Source organism: Haematobia irritans, chromosome 1 (assembly GCF_050003625.1).
Source record: "Haematobia irritans isolate KBUSLIRL chromosome 1, ASM5000362v1, whole genome shotgun sequence".
NCBI lineage: Eukaryota > Metazoa > Arthropoda > Insecta > Diptera > Muscidae > Haematobia > Haematobia irritans.
In genome coordinates this window covers 245,415,826-245,431,536 of record NC_134397.1, presented here as the reverse complement: position 1 = coordinate 245,431,536, position 15,711 = coordinate 245,415,826, and the positions used below count along the sequence as shown (strand labels likewise).

Sequence of the window (15,711 nt, the reverse complement as noted above, 5' to 3'; positions counted from 1 at the left end):
TAGGAGTACAATTAGTAGTGTAGTCAAGTGTGCCAAATTTTATTGAAATCGGTTCAGATTTAGATATAGCTCCCATATATATCGTTCGCCCGATTTACACTCATATAACCACAGTGGCCAACCTTTTACTCCGATTTAATTGAAATTTTGCAAAGGGAGTAGAATTAGCATTGTAGCTATGCGTGCCAAATTTGGTTGAAATCGGTTCAGATTTAGATATATCTCTCATATATATGTATGTTTTTCTGATTTCGACAAAAATGGTTAAAATACCAACATTTTCCTTGTAAAATCGCTACTGCTTAGTCGAAAAGTTGTATATCGAGCGATAAATCATAAATAAATTTTTGCGAAGTTTTTTTACTAACATTGTGTTCCACCCTAGTACATTAGCCGACTTAAATTTTGAGTCTATAGATTTTGTAGAATTCTATCAAATTCTGTCCAGATGGAGCGATATTTAAATGTATGTATTTGGGACAAACCTTTATATATAACCCCCAACACATTTGACGGATGTGATATGGTATCGGAAATTTAGATCCCCGTGTAAAAATTGGAGGATCCAATCCTATCTAATAATATCAAATTGGATCTAATTGGATCTGTTCAGATATTGGTTCAGACATAATTAGATATGCACAGATATGCTATATATGGTGCTAGATCTGGTTAGATATAATTGCAGATCTCATCATATATAGTATAATATCTAATTATATCTGGCATATCTAATAATATATGTTTGGATAGGACCATATATAGCACTATATCTAATAAGATATGGTAGATATAACATCATATCTGACTATATATGGGGTTAAATACGGTCCAAAATATAATAAAAAAATCATGAACAAGTTAAAAAGATTTTTGAAATACACGTCTAAACCTCAATGTCATTATGTCAAATGTCAACGCCGTCAGGGGCATCACTTCTAAACAAATTTAACGCCAGACTAGCTGAGAAAATTAAGAAATTTAACATAATTGTTTTAAATGTGTTCCTTTGATAAAGTGTATATCGTTTCCTTTATTGCGGAGATTATGTAGGTAAGTAGATTGTATTTGTTATTTCCTTAGTAGTCATTTTCATATTGTTTTACTATTTTCTAGATTTGGAAAAAAAGGAAACCTCAATGGTATACTGGTTAACATGCCCGCCTTGCATTCAATAAGTCACGGGTTCAATCCCAGTTCCGACCAACACCAAAAATTATTTCGGCGGTGGATTATCTCCTCGCAGTAATGTTGGTGACATTTCTGCTTCAAAGATTCTCTAAGTTGTTTCAGCGCAACGTGAAATGCCGATAGGACTCGATTATAGCAAGGAGGTCCCATGTTATTGAGCTAATTATTGAATCGAGCAGCAGTCAGTGATAAGTGAGATGTTGATCACTGTGATGTCATGATGGTCTGAATAGTATGTATGAGCCTAAAATAACAGCCTATCGCTATATCTAACCTAATCCCGAATACACTTTAAATGTGAGTATTAAAAGCAACATAAAATTATATGGCAATTTTTATTGCAACTTAAAGAAGAATGATCCAAAACAATACTAATACTTGCTTACATAGTTCAATATATTCCCATATTTGTTTATTCCTATATTTGTTTAATAATTGTTTTTTTACTTAATTTCATTGCAGATTGCCTTAACGCTGTAATACTTTAGTCGCGTGTCTAAGTCCAAAGCAGAAGAAACAAACGAAAAAACCCTTGGACAACACTCTAACTCAACTGTCAATACTCTTAAATAGCTTTGATGGATCAATTTAAATCAAACATATTTATTATGCACATACTTTTTGTCTGTATTATTAAATAAAACAATTGATCTCATTTTATATACAAATTATGGGCTTTTATGTGTTGAAAGATCTCGAAAGATACAATTGTATCAAATAATATACAATTATATCAAATTAGATCTGATTAGATGTGTCTCATTTTTGAGATCTGATCAGATCCAATTTCATAGTATTTAGATCTGACCAGATATAACCATTTTTCGGATCTGCTCAGATCTGACCCTATCTTGGCTCAGATCTAACCATATCAAATCAGATACCCCAATTTTTACACGGGTCTACAAAGTGGTGCAGGGTATGTTACCTTTGCTGATTTCCGTTTGGAAAAAGTCGTGAGTCTCGTGAATTTGTCGTGAATCACGTGAATTGTCGTGAATCGTGCGTGAGTGTGAGTCTTTAGAAGTAGTTCGTGCGTGAGTACTGGTTTTCATTTCGTGAATGTGCGTGAGTGGGATTGGCTACCACACATATCGTGCGTGAATAAACATTTTGCTTCGTGAATTTGCGTGAGTGTGAGTGAAATTTCAGCCACGCGCCCACCTCTAATATAAATAAAGGGCGATTTCGATTCGCAAACAAATAGGTTGCCTTGGGGTTACATTACTTTTCCCCCCATTGTAGAGGTGGAGGGTACCAAAAATGGCCCGATAAGTAAAATCCTGGTATATAATATTAGCCAATATTAGCAAAAAAAAACAATACAAATTTGATTTTCTGGTTTCAAAACAAATCTACGATTTTAAATAAGGGGCTTGTAAGGCTATATAAAAATCTGAAACAACTATATTTTGCATATTTATTTAGGGATCCCGAATTTTGGCAAATCGTATGAAAATTGCAGACTAGTAGGAATTGTTAGACCTTTTGGTCAAATCGGACTAGCCTATCGTAATCCAAGCACTCAAGAAACCCAATCGAAAGATTGGTTTATATACAGTTGTGCTCAAAATAATAGTAGTGCTATGCTGAATTTATTTTTCTGCTTCTTCTATTCCTTCCACTAAAGGTTTATTTTATCTTTGTTTTTTACTATATCATTGTTTGGAGAGTGCATAATAAAAAAATACCGTTGATTTAACTTCTGATGCTATTGTTGTTGTAAAAAAATCGACATAAGAAGAATCCCTTTGCAAGCTCCAAAACAAATAAAAGGGTTATAAGCTAGCTTACAAACAATTAAAAGACGAAAATAATTTAGCTGTCCATAGTCCAAGAAAAGTCACTCTCCTTTCAAAAAAACATGTATCGAAAAGAATAAAGTATGCCCAAGAGGATTTCCATTGGTCAGTACAGAAATGAAGGAACATTCCCCAGTACAGAAATGGAGGAACATTTCCCAGTACAGAAATGGAGGAACATTGGATGGATGAGTCAAAAATGGTGCTTTATGATTGAAGAGGATCCCGTCTATATGTTCGGCAACCTAAAAACACTGAGTACAGTACCAATTTTACGACAAAAACTGTAAATCACGATGGTGCTTTAATTTATTTGCTACTACTATTATTTTGAGCGCAGCTGTATGAGCTTGTAATTTACAGACAGACGGACATAGCTATAAGACGTTTTAAAAATATATTGAATAATTACAAAAAAAAAAAAAGCAAAACGATATTTCGATATGTTGCAAATAGAATTTTATGGTGGTGGGCATTAAAACGGATCGAATCAGTCTATAATCTAGTCTAACCATGCAGATTTTATATAATTAATTAGTTATAGAGGCAATGCGCTATTATTGGCCTTTCTGGCTTATTGCATTGTCGTAAATAAATAAAAAATTACATCATTGATCGATTGAAGAAAACTCAATGGAATCAAGTTTGCGTAAATATTTGTTGGTTTACAAAAAGATGAAGTATTTTTAAAATTTAGTTCTGCCGGAGTCGAGGACCCCGAATCCAGCAAAGTATTCAGACTCCGACACTTATACGAGGGCAGTGCGGAAACTTCTTAATCTAGCACAAAAGTTAAGTGTTTTGGAAACTTCCATCCCTGTTATGAACACATGTTAAATTTTGTTTCGATCTGGCAACTCCTTCATATAGAAACAGGTGTCCAAAAAAAGACGCATCCGCAATTTCTTACAATGGAAAAATTAGAAATCGGTGTTGTCATTAAATATTTACATAAAAAAGGCTTATCGGGACAAGAAATTCATAATTATATGGTGAATGTGTAAGGCGAAAGTGCTCCTTCATATGCAACAGTAAAAAATTGGGTTGCTGAATTTAAACGCGGTCGTACAAGCATTGAAGATGAACCACTTAGTGGACGTCCAAAAACAGCAACAACAACGGAAATTGTAGCCAAAGTGCTTGATATGGTGTTAAATGATCGACGAATAAAAGTGCGTGAAATTGGATGGTCATCTCAAATGATCGAGTCCATTTAATTTTGCATGAAGATCTACAGATGAAAAAGCTTTCTGCAAGATGGGTGCCGCATTTGTTAACAGTCGATCAAAAACGCATAAGAATGAACATTTCTCAAGCTTGTTTGGATCGTTTTAAGCGAAATAAAATGGATTTTAAGCGTCGTTTCATAACTGTTGATGATGAGACATGGATCCACCACTATACTCCAGACACAAAAGAACAATCCAAACAATGGACTGAAGCTGGAGGAAATGCCAAAAAGAAGGCAAAAATAATTCAATCGGCTGGTAAGGTTATGGCAACGGCTTTTTTGGGACTTATTGATTGGCTATCTGCAAAAGGGTAAAACAATAAATTCAGAGTACTATTGCAACCTTTTGGATCAATTAAATGTACAAATTCGAGAAAAACGTCCTGGCTTACAACACCAAAAAAATGATTTTTCATCAAGACAACGCACCAGCGCACTAGAGTGTTTTAAGAATGGCTAAAGTCAACAAATTAAAGTACGAGTTGCTTGACCACCCACCTTATTCTCTTGATTTAGCTCCCAGTGAGTTTTACTTGTTCCCAAATCTAAAAAAAATCTTTGCTGGCAAGCGTTTTACCTCAAATGAAGATGCAATTACAGTTGTAAACCATTATTTTGAAGACCTTGAGGAAAACTATTTTAATCAGGGGATTGAATTGCTAGAAAAGCGTTGGACTAAGTGTATTGAAGTTTCAGGAGATTATATTGAAAAATAAAAATATTTTTGAAAAACTAACTACTCTCTTTCATTGATAGGCTAAGAAGTTTCCGAACCGACCTCGTACTATTCAGCCAGTGGTCATCTTCTCTTTTAACAATGAATGCTGTCAGATTCTATGTTCCAATAGCCGAATCCGAATGGCATTTCGCATTACAGTGAACCACTTAGGGAATCTACATAACACTCAGAAATGTCACCAGCATTACTGAGTGGGGATAATCTTCATCTAAAATACTTTTTGGTGTTTGGTCGAATGTGGGAATGAATCCTTCTTCTGTACCGATGACTTCCTCGTAACAGATATGGATATCGGATATATCAATCCTTTTACGTGAAAGTTAAATCGAGGTCGAGGTTGGTTAACCGCATTCCTTTTCTTCTGCTTGCAAGAAAGCTCATGTGGTACCTATATCGAGGTATCAAATTATGCTGCGGCTTATTTTGATCCTAACTGTTGTTTCTAAATAATTTTGAACCTATTATGAAGAAGCAAATACTTCATTCAAGTTACATTCAACTTTAATCATGAATATCAAAATGCGTTTCGACGACGGAGTACATAAATTCGATGCATTTGCTTTTTTCATTAACTGATAATGTGTACACAGAGCTGGACACCCATGGTCGCCTAAATTTTGCACAAATTGTGCAAATGTGCAGTTATTAGTTTCATTTTATTGTGTTAATAAAGCAAACGTCTTACAATAATTGTCCACTTTTGAAATGTTTACGGTTTTCAGTGTGTCCAAATTTTAGAGGTTTCACTGTATTAACGTAGACCTTTGAGTGATCTTATAACTATCGAGGGCTTTTCACTCTGTGGGTTATATCAAATTGATTGCTAAACTTGGTAGTTAAATAAGTAATGTAAGTTGATTTATTCATTTTTAAGGAATAGAGAACAGTTTGTCGTTTTAAATGAGGCTGAACCTAGATTGCTTTAACTTGTTTCTGGTTTGCCTCAGAGATCGGCGTTGGGACCGTTCTCGTTCATTATGTATGTGAATGATATCCACACAGAAAAAAAATTCACGAAAAATTTTCCAACTAAAGAATTGAGTTTTAAAAAATATTCAATTAAAAATTTATTTGATTCAACAAATTCTTTAATTGAAAAAGATCAATCACAAAAATTAATGGGTATCAACTAATTTTTTAATTGACTTTCAATTAATATTTTAATTTTCAATTAATTTTTTAATTGATACTATCATTTCTGTGATTGAAGACAACATTTCAATTAAAAATTAGTTGGATCAAATAATTCCGTGATTGAACACAAAAAATATATTTTTGTGTGCACAGTAGGTTAGGTTAGGTATCAGGCTCACTTAGACTATTCAGTCCATTGTGGTACCACATTGGTGAACTTCTCTCTTATCACTGAGTGCTGCCCGATTCCATGTTAAGCTCAATGACAAGGGACCTCCTTTTTATAGCCGAGTCCGAACGACGTTCCACATTGCAGTGAAACCACTTAGAGAAGCTTTGAAACCCTCAGAAATGTCACCAGCATTATTGAGGTGGGATAATCCGCCGCTGGAAAACTTTTTGGTGTTCGGTCGAAGCAGGAATCAAACCCATGACCTTGTGTATGCAAGGCGGGCATGCTAACAGTAACTCCTATTTTAGTGAAATGTAAAATTTCAATAGAATTAATGGAAATTTGACCTATGGCAAATTTATCACAAAAAATAGGAGAAAATAATTTTACGAATTATATGGTTTTTACTATTTAACTTTTTTGCAAATCATATCGTTTCCTGTGTAATTATTCAATCAAATCGAAATAATTTAAATTTTTTGAAAACTAGCAAAATATTTTTTGTCAAGATATAAATGAAAATAATTTCAAAATCCTATTGGTACTAGGTGATAAATATTTTTCAAAATATTATATAAAATAACTTACCACCACCATTACTCGATGTGCCAGGTTCCGAGTCATTTATATGCATTCCCACATACTCGGTAAGTGAATTAAACAATGACACTTGATTCGAGCTATTTGCACTTGATGTTGCACCAACACCCAAATGATTTAATCCCATATTTGTTGATGAGTTTACTCCTTGGGAAGATTTTGAGCAAGAGGGACCTGAATTATCATACATATCACTAGCAGATGATCCAGAATTGTTAATGTTCGAATGGTTTTGTATAATCTGAGGTGATGAATTTTGCAGCATTGGATCCATAATATTACCTACGATCGAAAAACAAAAATACACATTAATATATACCACGGGCGAGACAATAATAAAACTTACCACGATTTGGTAGAGCAATGCGATTGGCACCCTTTCGTTTGGAGCGCCGCACATAAGAGCGCGACGAAGTAAATGATGCACTAGGCATTTTCCCAACTTGTGTTGACGATTTACAACCTTATTCTAAATCCGAGGTGTTCCTTATTAAAATATCTTTCTTCACCATATACACAACAAATCCGCTATATTCAACCCTTCATACAACAAACAGAACAGCGAACAGCAGCAGCAGCAGTAGAACCACTACACGCACTGCTTTTATTGAAGTCTGGGATTTTTATTCATTCATTTTGTCGCATTTCAATTCATCATAGTATATTTTCATATATATTAAGGCCAACGGAGGTAAACTACAATAAATTTAAACAGCTATTAATTATTGATTGCAATAAATTCTTCATTTATTTCAGACTCCATTTATCATTCAAGGGAGAACATCACTTTTTAATGCATTTTTAACAACACACATACAAGTACATTACGTTTACTACACTTCCCAGCTGCACGGATAACAAAAGGAACGACGGAACGCCATTTTCGTTTTACAGAGTTACCAACATTTACAAAATTTTATAAAATTAATCTTTAAAAAATGTATTCGTAACATATATAGACAGATCTGGAGAGATCACTGATATTAAATATTTATATTGTCTGTAATAATCTTTCACAAAATCACCAATATCAAATCACAGTATGTATTATTAACCAATAACGTGTAATGGCAACCCAGCATTCCGCCCTTTCCATTATCCTAGTTCTTACTAGTCGTCTTAAAAGTGTTACCATATCATTGATTGTGACAATTTTTTTGTGTAATTCGATAACTCCGGAAGGAGTAATCGTAGAGATATTAAAAAAAAAGAGGCCTTTGTTTAATTTTTTTTTCATCCGCATATGTCATTGTTATAGCACTATATTTAATTATTTTCTAAACAAAAGACATCTATACACACACATACGTTTTTCACAACATTTTAAGCACACATTAATGTGTAGATAACAATACATATATATATATGAATATACACTAGAAATCATGACCGTACCACACATCCACTTTTTATTCGTTTTACTTTGTTCGACTTATTATTGATGAGAGCTATAAAAAGCACCAAATACTATTGATTTCATCTCCAGCAATGTAACGAAACATACGCGGCAATGTTTACAATATTTCTTTTAACAACAACTCAATTTTATCCACCAATTATAATTATTTACTTTTTCTTTGCATACTACTTATAGAGTATTTCCCTGACGAGTACCAAGTAATGGTTCCTTTATTAGATATTCGATAAATATGTATTCGATTTCATTGTATTTGTCATCGATTTTTGTGTTCGAGTAGTTGTTAGATTTTATTAACGTGTCCATCACATTCAATGATTGCTCAAATGGTTTCATGTAATATTGGCAACGCCAAAATTCATCATTCATTTTAAAGGAAATAATTGAGAGTTTCCCGAATCCGAAATAAAACTCGCCCCCCTATAGGTGGGTATTAAGTTCGAGTTTAGCCGCTAAAATCGCCAATTTTCACGATTACTTTTTTTTAATAAAATCTGTATTCGTGTTCTGTATTTTTAGTGAGAACTTCTCACATCGAGAAAGCATGAAACAAAAATTCCATTGTTCTTGCGGCAGATCCGATGGCAAATCCGGCTTCGAAGAAGAGCACAACAAGATCTCGTTTAAACTTTACATCTGTTTTGTTTTACTAAACTAAAAAATAAATTTTTAATCCGTTAAGGCCGGTACTCTGTTCGGTTGTCGCGTTGAAACTCCATACAAAACCACAAAATGCGAAAAACTAGCGAAATTTTTCCATTTGTGGTACTTTGTTTTTCTTTTTTGAGTTGAAAAACTGCCGTTTATAGCATGGCGCCATTTGCAATGTGAATTAAAAATAATAAATTTTAATATTTGTGTGGGTTTATAACGCAAACACGGATCATATTTTTGTTTCGAATATATACAAAGGATCAAAGGAATAGCAGATCAATTGCCCAAGGAAAAATAAAATGTTAATTTTGTAATAGCAAGCAGCAACCACCAACTTAATTCAATATCGTTCCCTGTTAAATATCGCACCCTGTTACCTAAATAAACCCCGCTTTCTATATGCGAAATAATGGTTTCTATACATATTTTTCCCAAGAATGAACATAGTGCCGGCCTTTAAGCGTAATAATTATGTTTTCAGCACATATTTTTTGGTTTTATTCGAAATATTTATAAGACGCAATTTGCTCCTTGTATTTCAAAAATGATTCTCTCAACAATATCCCTGCCAATATTTTTTGAATATGACGGCACTTCTGAGAATCCCCACCATGTCGAAAAAAATAGTATACGACATCCAAAACTCGTCGGAAAGGCGCCGTCACTATTGAGAACTGATTTTAATTAGAACTGATTTTAAATTGGCCGTTAGTGTATTCGGTACGTAAAGGGTGATACGGTCAAAATTTGGTGAATATAAACTTGACGTATTTCTTTCAATCCCTGCCAGCATTTCAAAGTTCCATTTCATCCTCATCGCTACCACAGACTCGTAAATGTCACCACAACCATCGCGAACTGTGATGGGGGAAGCATATCAAAAAGTACAAAATGTACATGAAAGTATTTTGCCATCACTACTGTTAGAAGAGCCATTTTATTTTTTGTGAAACGCCAAGCGCAACCAGCTTGTTATATTTTATTTAAATAAAAACGAAAATAAAGTTCTGAAAACATAGATATTACGCTTAAAATTGTGAAAGGTATATGGTGAACAATTTTTGACTTTCCAAATGGAATAAAGTGATAGTTTTTCAAATATTTTTCCAGGCACGCTGCCTCCATTGGGAATAAAAGTACTGGCTGATAGACGCTACAACATTTAACTTACAACTTGTAACTCAACATCAATCTCTTATTAATGCATAAAAATGTGTTAAATGTGATGTGATAGTCGTATAAATGTTATATTTATGAGAATTTATAAATGTTTCATAAAATTAATAAACATCTAAACAATCGTTTTTTACTTGACCACAATGATTCTTTTACAACTATCTTAAAATGCACCTGGTCTGATTGTTTGAAGGGGCTCTTATTGGCGTCCTTCTAAATGTATCCAGAAGGGCTCCTAATAATTGCACTCATGCGATACTTTTTTGTAGTAACTTGGCGTGGTACAACTTCTCAATAGTGACGGCGCTTTTCCGAGGAGTTTTGGATATCGTATACGACTGTTTTCGACGTAGTGGGGATTCTCAGAAGCGCCCCCAAATTCAAAAAATGTTGGCAGGGAATTTTGCATTTAAAAAACCTGAACACCCCTCATTTTGAAGGTGTGTGTGTGTGTAGAATGTTGCTCCTATTTTGATTTTGGAATTCACTCTTCAGTTGTCAAAATGCCGTCCAAGCAAGAAGAGCAGCGTATCAAAATTTTGCTCGCGCATCGCGAAAATTCGATCTACTCGCACGCAAAGATGGCAAAATCGCTAAAAGTTGCCAAATCAACCGTTACAAATGTAATTAAAGTGTTTGGAGAATGTTTGTCGACAGCCAGGAAGTCTGGATCGGGGGGAAATCGAAAACCGGAAGCCGCTGAGACGACAAAGAGAGTTGCCGGTAGTTTCAAGCGAAACTCTAACCTCTATCTCCGAGATACCGCAAATAAGCTGGGTGTATCGTCTACAACCGTGCATCGAGCCAAAAAACGAGCCGGACTATCGACTTACAAGAAGGTAGTGACTCCAAATCGCGATGATAAACAAAATACGACGGCCAAAGCGCGATCCCGGAGGCTGTACACGACGATGCTGACGAAGTTTGACTGCGTGGTAATGGACGACGAAACCTACGTCAAAGCCGACTACAAGCAGCTTCCGGGACAGGAGTTTTATACGGCAAAAGGAAGGGGAAAGGTAGCAGATATTTTCAAGCACATAAAACTGTCAAAGTTCGCAAAGAAATATCTGGTTTGGCAAGCCATCTGTACTTGTGGCTTGAAAAGCAGCATTTTCATAGCTTCCGGGACTGTCAACCAAGAAATTTACGTTAAAGAGTCTTTGAATAAACGTCTGCTGCCTTTCCTGAAGAAACACGGTTGTTCCGTACTGTTTTGGCCGGATTTGGCATCTTGCCATTACGGTAAAACGGTCATGGAGTGGTACGCCGCCAACAACGTGCAGGTGGTTCCCAAGGACAAGAACCCTCCCAACACGCCAGACCTCCGCCCAATTGAGAAATACTGGGCTATTGTCAAGCGGAACCTAAAGAAGACCAAAAAAACTGCTAAGGACGACCAGCAGTTCAAGGCAAACTGACTTTCTGCGGCGAAGAAGGTGGACAAGGTGGCTGTACAAAATCTGATGGCAGGTGTCAAGCGTGAGGCCCGGCAATTCGGTTTTGGAAAAGCGAAAGCCTAACTGAATATTTTTCCTGTATTTTATACTAATTGAACTTGAAAAAGAAATTTAATTTGATTTTTTAAATAAACGATTTCACCGATTTACACGCGTTTTCCCTTGACCAAATTTTGACCGTATCACCCTTTATTTTGGGCTTCCCATAAAGAATACTTTTAATAAAGTGATCACCTATTGCTGTAGTTATGTGTATACTCTAAAGAAGGTAGCACTAGACAAAGAAATGTATAGATGTTTCATGCTGATTCACAAATATTTTGTTTATTTTCCGTGCGCATTCAATTGCGTAATCATGTGATTTAATTTCTTGTAGAACGAGAATTTCCGGCAAAATTAAATACAAATTAAAAATCACTAATTTGCTGACGAAAAATGTCATCTACGGTGTGCAAACAAATTACAGCGCTGTGAATGGACTTACGTGGCATATATTTGTCTTGGCCTATGATAAAACCCACTCATATTTTTTTTCTTTTGTGTAGTTCCGTCAATGAAACGGTTTCTACTTGGCCCATCATATGATGCAGAACGCCATGGCTAATTGCGAGCCCCTAACTCGAGTCCATGTAAGAGGCCACTCATATTCTATTGCAACCACCCAATAAACACAAACGTTTGAAAAATACTAAAATTCAATAATTTTTCAAACATTTTTTCAAAGGATTAGGGTAATATTCAAGTTGAGATATTGTTGAGAAAATCGCGTTCTCAACAAAAAACAGACATTACCCTCAACAGTAAAATTCAACACAATAGCAATAATTTCTCAATTGTAATCCTCAAATTGAAATGCATCGCTACTCAATAATTTCTCAAACAGTTTTCAATGTGAGAAAAATAAAAAACTAGCATTGTTGCGAATACTTTCAAACCACAATTTGTATGAAAGTCAATCCTAGTTCTAACTGAAAGTCAATACTAAATTTCTAGGGATTTTGTAAATTTTATTATTTTTTCGTTAACAAATATAATAATCTTAAAAATAACATTAATAATATATGAAAATAATAATATTATACCAATCAAAATGTAATTATCTTATTAAACGTATTAATAAATAAAACTATGAATTCCATTTCCTCCATAATGTTGGTGTCATTAATATGCTGGCAATTTGAAATAATTACTATCGAGGAACTTGCTGGCTTGTGTGTTAGAATAGATTCCAGCAAGAGGAAATCACAAAATATCAAACTGATGACGGGATGTAAATTGATGTAATGCACATTTTCATCCAGAAGTTCTTGATATAGGAATTGTTGCACTTTGTTTTAATTGGTTGCACTTTGTAAGTTTTCTGAAAACTTTTTCTTTGTTGTTTCCTTCATCGGTTTTTCATCGGCCAACATCTTCCAAGAATATACCATTCAATGATTTTAGTTTTCTGCAAAACAATCGAGTTTTGTGATTTCCATTATGTTTTCATTTCACTTTTTATTTTGACTTACCAATTTGTATTTCTTCCAACTGACCACGTACTTCGTGATTTCCTCAAGAACGTTGGTGTTACAAAATTGTTGTTATTAAAATACTGGCAATTTTCAGGAACTTGATGACCAGATAATTGGAATAAATTTCCAGCAATTTCAATTCACAAAATAACAAATTAAACCGATGATGCACATTTTCATCCAGAAGTTCTTGATATAGGAATTGTTGCACTTTGTTTTAGTTGGTTGCACTTTGTAAGTTTTCTGAAAACTTGTCTTTGTTGTTTCCTTCATCGGTTTTTCATCGGCCAACATCTTCCAAGAATATACCATTCAATGATTTTAGTTTTCTGCAAAACAATCGAGTTTTGTGATTTCCATTATGTTTTCATTTCACTTTTTATTTTGACTTACCAATTTGTATTTCTTCCAACTGACCAGGTACTTCGTGATTTCCTCAAGAACGTTGGTATTACAAAATTGTTGTTATTAAAATACTGGCAATTTTCAGGAACTTGATGGCCAGATAATTGGAATAAATTTCCAGCAATTTCAATTCACAAAATAACAAATTAAACCGATGATGCGATATAAATTAAACTATCGATGTGATGCGAATTATCATCCAGTAGTTGTTGATAAGGAAAAGCATAAATACCAAGTTTTTTGGTTGCACTTTGATTTATGGAAACTTTCTCTTCTCGATAAGCCACTACCATTTTTCATCGGCCAGCCTCTTAATGTGTCCAAGAATCAGCATCCAAATATTTTAGTTGTCTGCAAAGAGATTTGAGTTTAGTGACTTCCTTAAAGTTTTCATTTCGTGTTTTAGTTTTACTTACCAATTATTATAAGCAATTTCAATTGATTATTAAAAAATTTCCACATTTTTGTATTTCTTCCACGAACTTTGTTGTCCAAAGTAGTATTGAAAACCATCCCAATAAACACAGGATGAGCGTTTTTCAAATGCAACACCTCTTCAGTTTGAGGGTAAATATCATTTTCAACATAAATTCAACTTGACTTGAAAAAGCTCATCTTCAATTCATCTTCAAATTGTTTACGAATTACAACCAATTTGGCAAAATGTTGACGAAAACTTTGAAAATGTGTTGAAGATAATTGGAGAAAACTTTGACAAAACACTACCCTGAAATGCAACGAAAAAACCACATGGTTTTCAATACTACTTTGGACAACAAAGTTCGTGGAAGAAATACAAAAATGTGGAAATTTTTTAATAATCAATTGAAATTGCTTATAATAATTGGTAAGTAAAACTAAAACACGAAATGAAAACTTTAAGGAAGTCACTAAACTCAAATCTCTTTGCAGACAACTAAAATATTTGGATGCTGATTCTTGGACACATTAAGAGGCTGGCCGATGAAAAATGGTAGTGGCTTATCGAGAAGAGAAAGTTTCCATAAATCAAAGTGCAACCAAAAAACTTGGTATTTATGCTTTTCCTTATCAACAACTACTGGATGATAATTCGCATCACATCGATAGTTTAATTTATATCGCATCATCGGTTTAATTTGTTATTTTGTGAATTGAAATTGCTGGAAATTTATTCCAATTATCTGGCCATCAAGTTCCTGAAAATTGCCAGTATTTTAATAACAACAATTTTGTAATACCAACGTTCTTGAGGAAATCACGAAGTACCTGGTCAGTTGGAAGAAATACAAATTGGTAAGTCAAAATAAAAAGTGAAATGAAAACATAATGGAAATCACAAAACTCGATTGTTTTGCAGAAAACTAAAATCATTGAATGGTATATTCTTGGAAGATGTTGGCCGATGAAAAACCGATGAAGGAAACAACAAAGACAAGTTTTCAGAAAACTTACAAAGTGCAACCAACTAAAACAAAGTGCAACAATTCCTATATCAAGAACTTCTGGATGAAAATGTGCATCATCGGTTTAATTTGTTATTTTGTGAATTGAAATTGCTGGAAATTTATTCCAATTATCTGGTCATCAAGTTCCTGAAAATTGCCAGTATTTTAATAACAACAATTTTGTAACACCAACGTTCTTGAGGAAATCACGAAGTACGTGGTCAGTTGGAAGAAATACAAATTGGTAAGTCAAAATAAAAAGTGAAATGAAAACATAATGGAAATCACAAAACTCGATTGTTTTGCAGAAAACTAAAATCATTGAATGGTATATTCTTGGAAGATGTTGGCCGATGAAAAACCGATGAAGGAAACAACAAAGAAAAGTTTTCAGAAAACTTACAAAGTGCAACCAATTAAAACAAAGTGCAACAATTCCTATATCAAGAACTTCTGGATGAAAATGTGCATTACATCAATTTACATCCCGTCATCAGTTTGATATTTTGTGATTTCCTCTTGCTGGAATCTATTCTAACACACAAGCCAGCAAGTTCCTCGATAGTAATTATTTCAAATTGCCAGCATATTAATGACACCAACATTATGGAGGAAATGGAATTCATAGTTTTATTTATTAATACGTTTAATAAGATAATTACATTTTGATTGGTATAATATTATTATTTTCATATATTATTAATGTTATTTTTAAGATTATTATATTTGTTAACGAAAAAATAATAAAATTTACAAAATCCCTAGAAATTTAGTATTGACTTTCAGTTA

General features: G+C 33.9%; 1 protein-coding gene and 3 long non-coding RNA genes across 5 annotated transcripts in view; 2 read left to right on the top strand and 2 right to left on the bottom strand.

Annotated features, from left to right (window-relative positions):
- The window catches only part of FBXO11 (F-box protein 11), a 21,985-nt gene extending 14,297 nt beyond the window's left edge, over positions 1-7,688 (bottom strand). Inside the window, exons 1-2 of the mRNA XM_075313107.1 lie at positions 7,216-7,688; positions 6,858-7,151 (exon numbers count right to left, since the gene is read on the bottom strand). Coding sequence (XP_075169222.1) covers positions 6,858-7,151; positions 7,216-7,303 — 382 coding nt within the window. The 5' untranslated portion in view covers positions 7,304-7,688. The remainder of the gene's footprint in view (positions 1-6,857; positions 7,152-7,215) is intronic.
- On the top strand, positions 7,450-8,263 carry LOC142241405 (uncharacterized). Its single transcript, XR_012723630.1, has 2 exons — positions 7,450-7,560; positions 7,626-8,263. It is a non-coding gene; the product is annotated as an uncharacterized LOC142241405 (long non-coding RNA).
- Positions 8,264-12,558: 4,295 nt separating this feature from the next.
- Positions 12,559-14,036, bottom strand: LOC142241166 (uncharacterized). 2 transcript variants are annotated; one of them, XR_012723536.1, is made up of 5 exons: positions 13,912-14,036; positions 13,728-13,846; positions 13,484-13,669; positions 13,088-13,419; positions 12,559-13,023 (listed from the first exon to the last, which is right to left on the bottom strand). It is a non-coding gene; the product is annotated as an uncharacterized LOC142241166 (long non-coding RNA). The 2 variants fall into 2 exon arrangements; XR_012723523.1 differs by having other exon boundaries at positions 13,484-13,846.
- Positions 14,037-14,045: 9 nt separating this feature from the next.
- Positions 14,046-15,690, top strand: LOC142241267 (uncharacterized). The gene is made up of 4 exons (XR_012723558.1): positions 14,046-14,342; positions 14,408-14,770; positions 14,835-15,166; positions 15,231-15,690. It is a non-coding gene; the product is annotated as an uncharacterized LOC142241267 (long non-coding RNA).
- Positions 15,691-15,711: the final 21 nt, after the last annotated feature.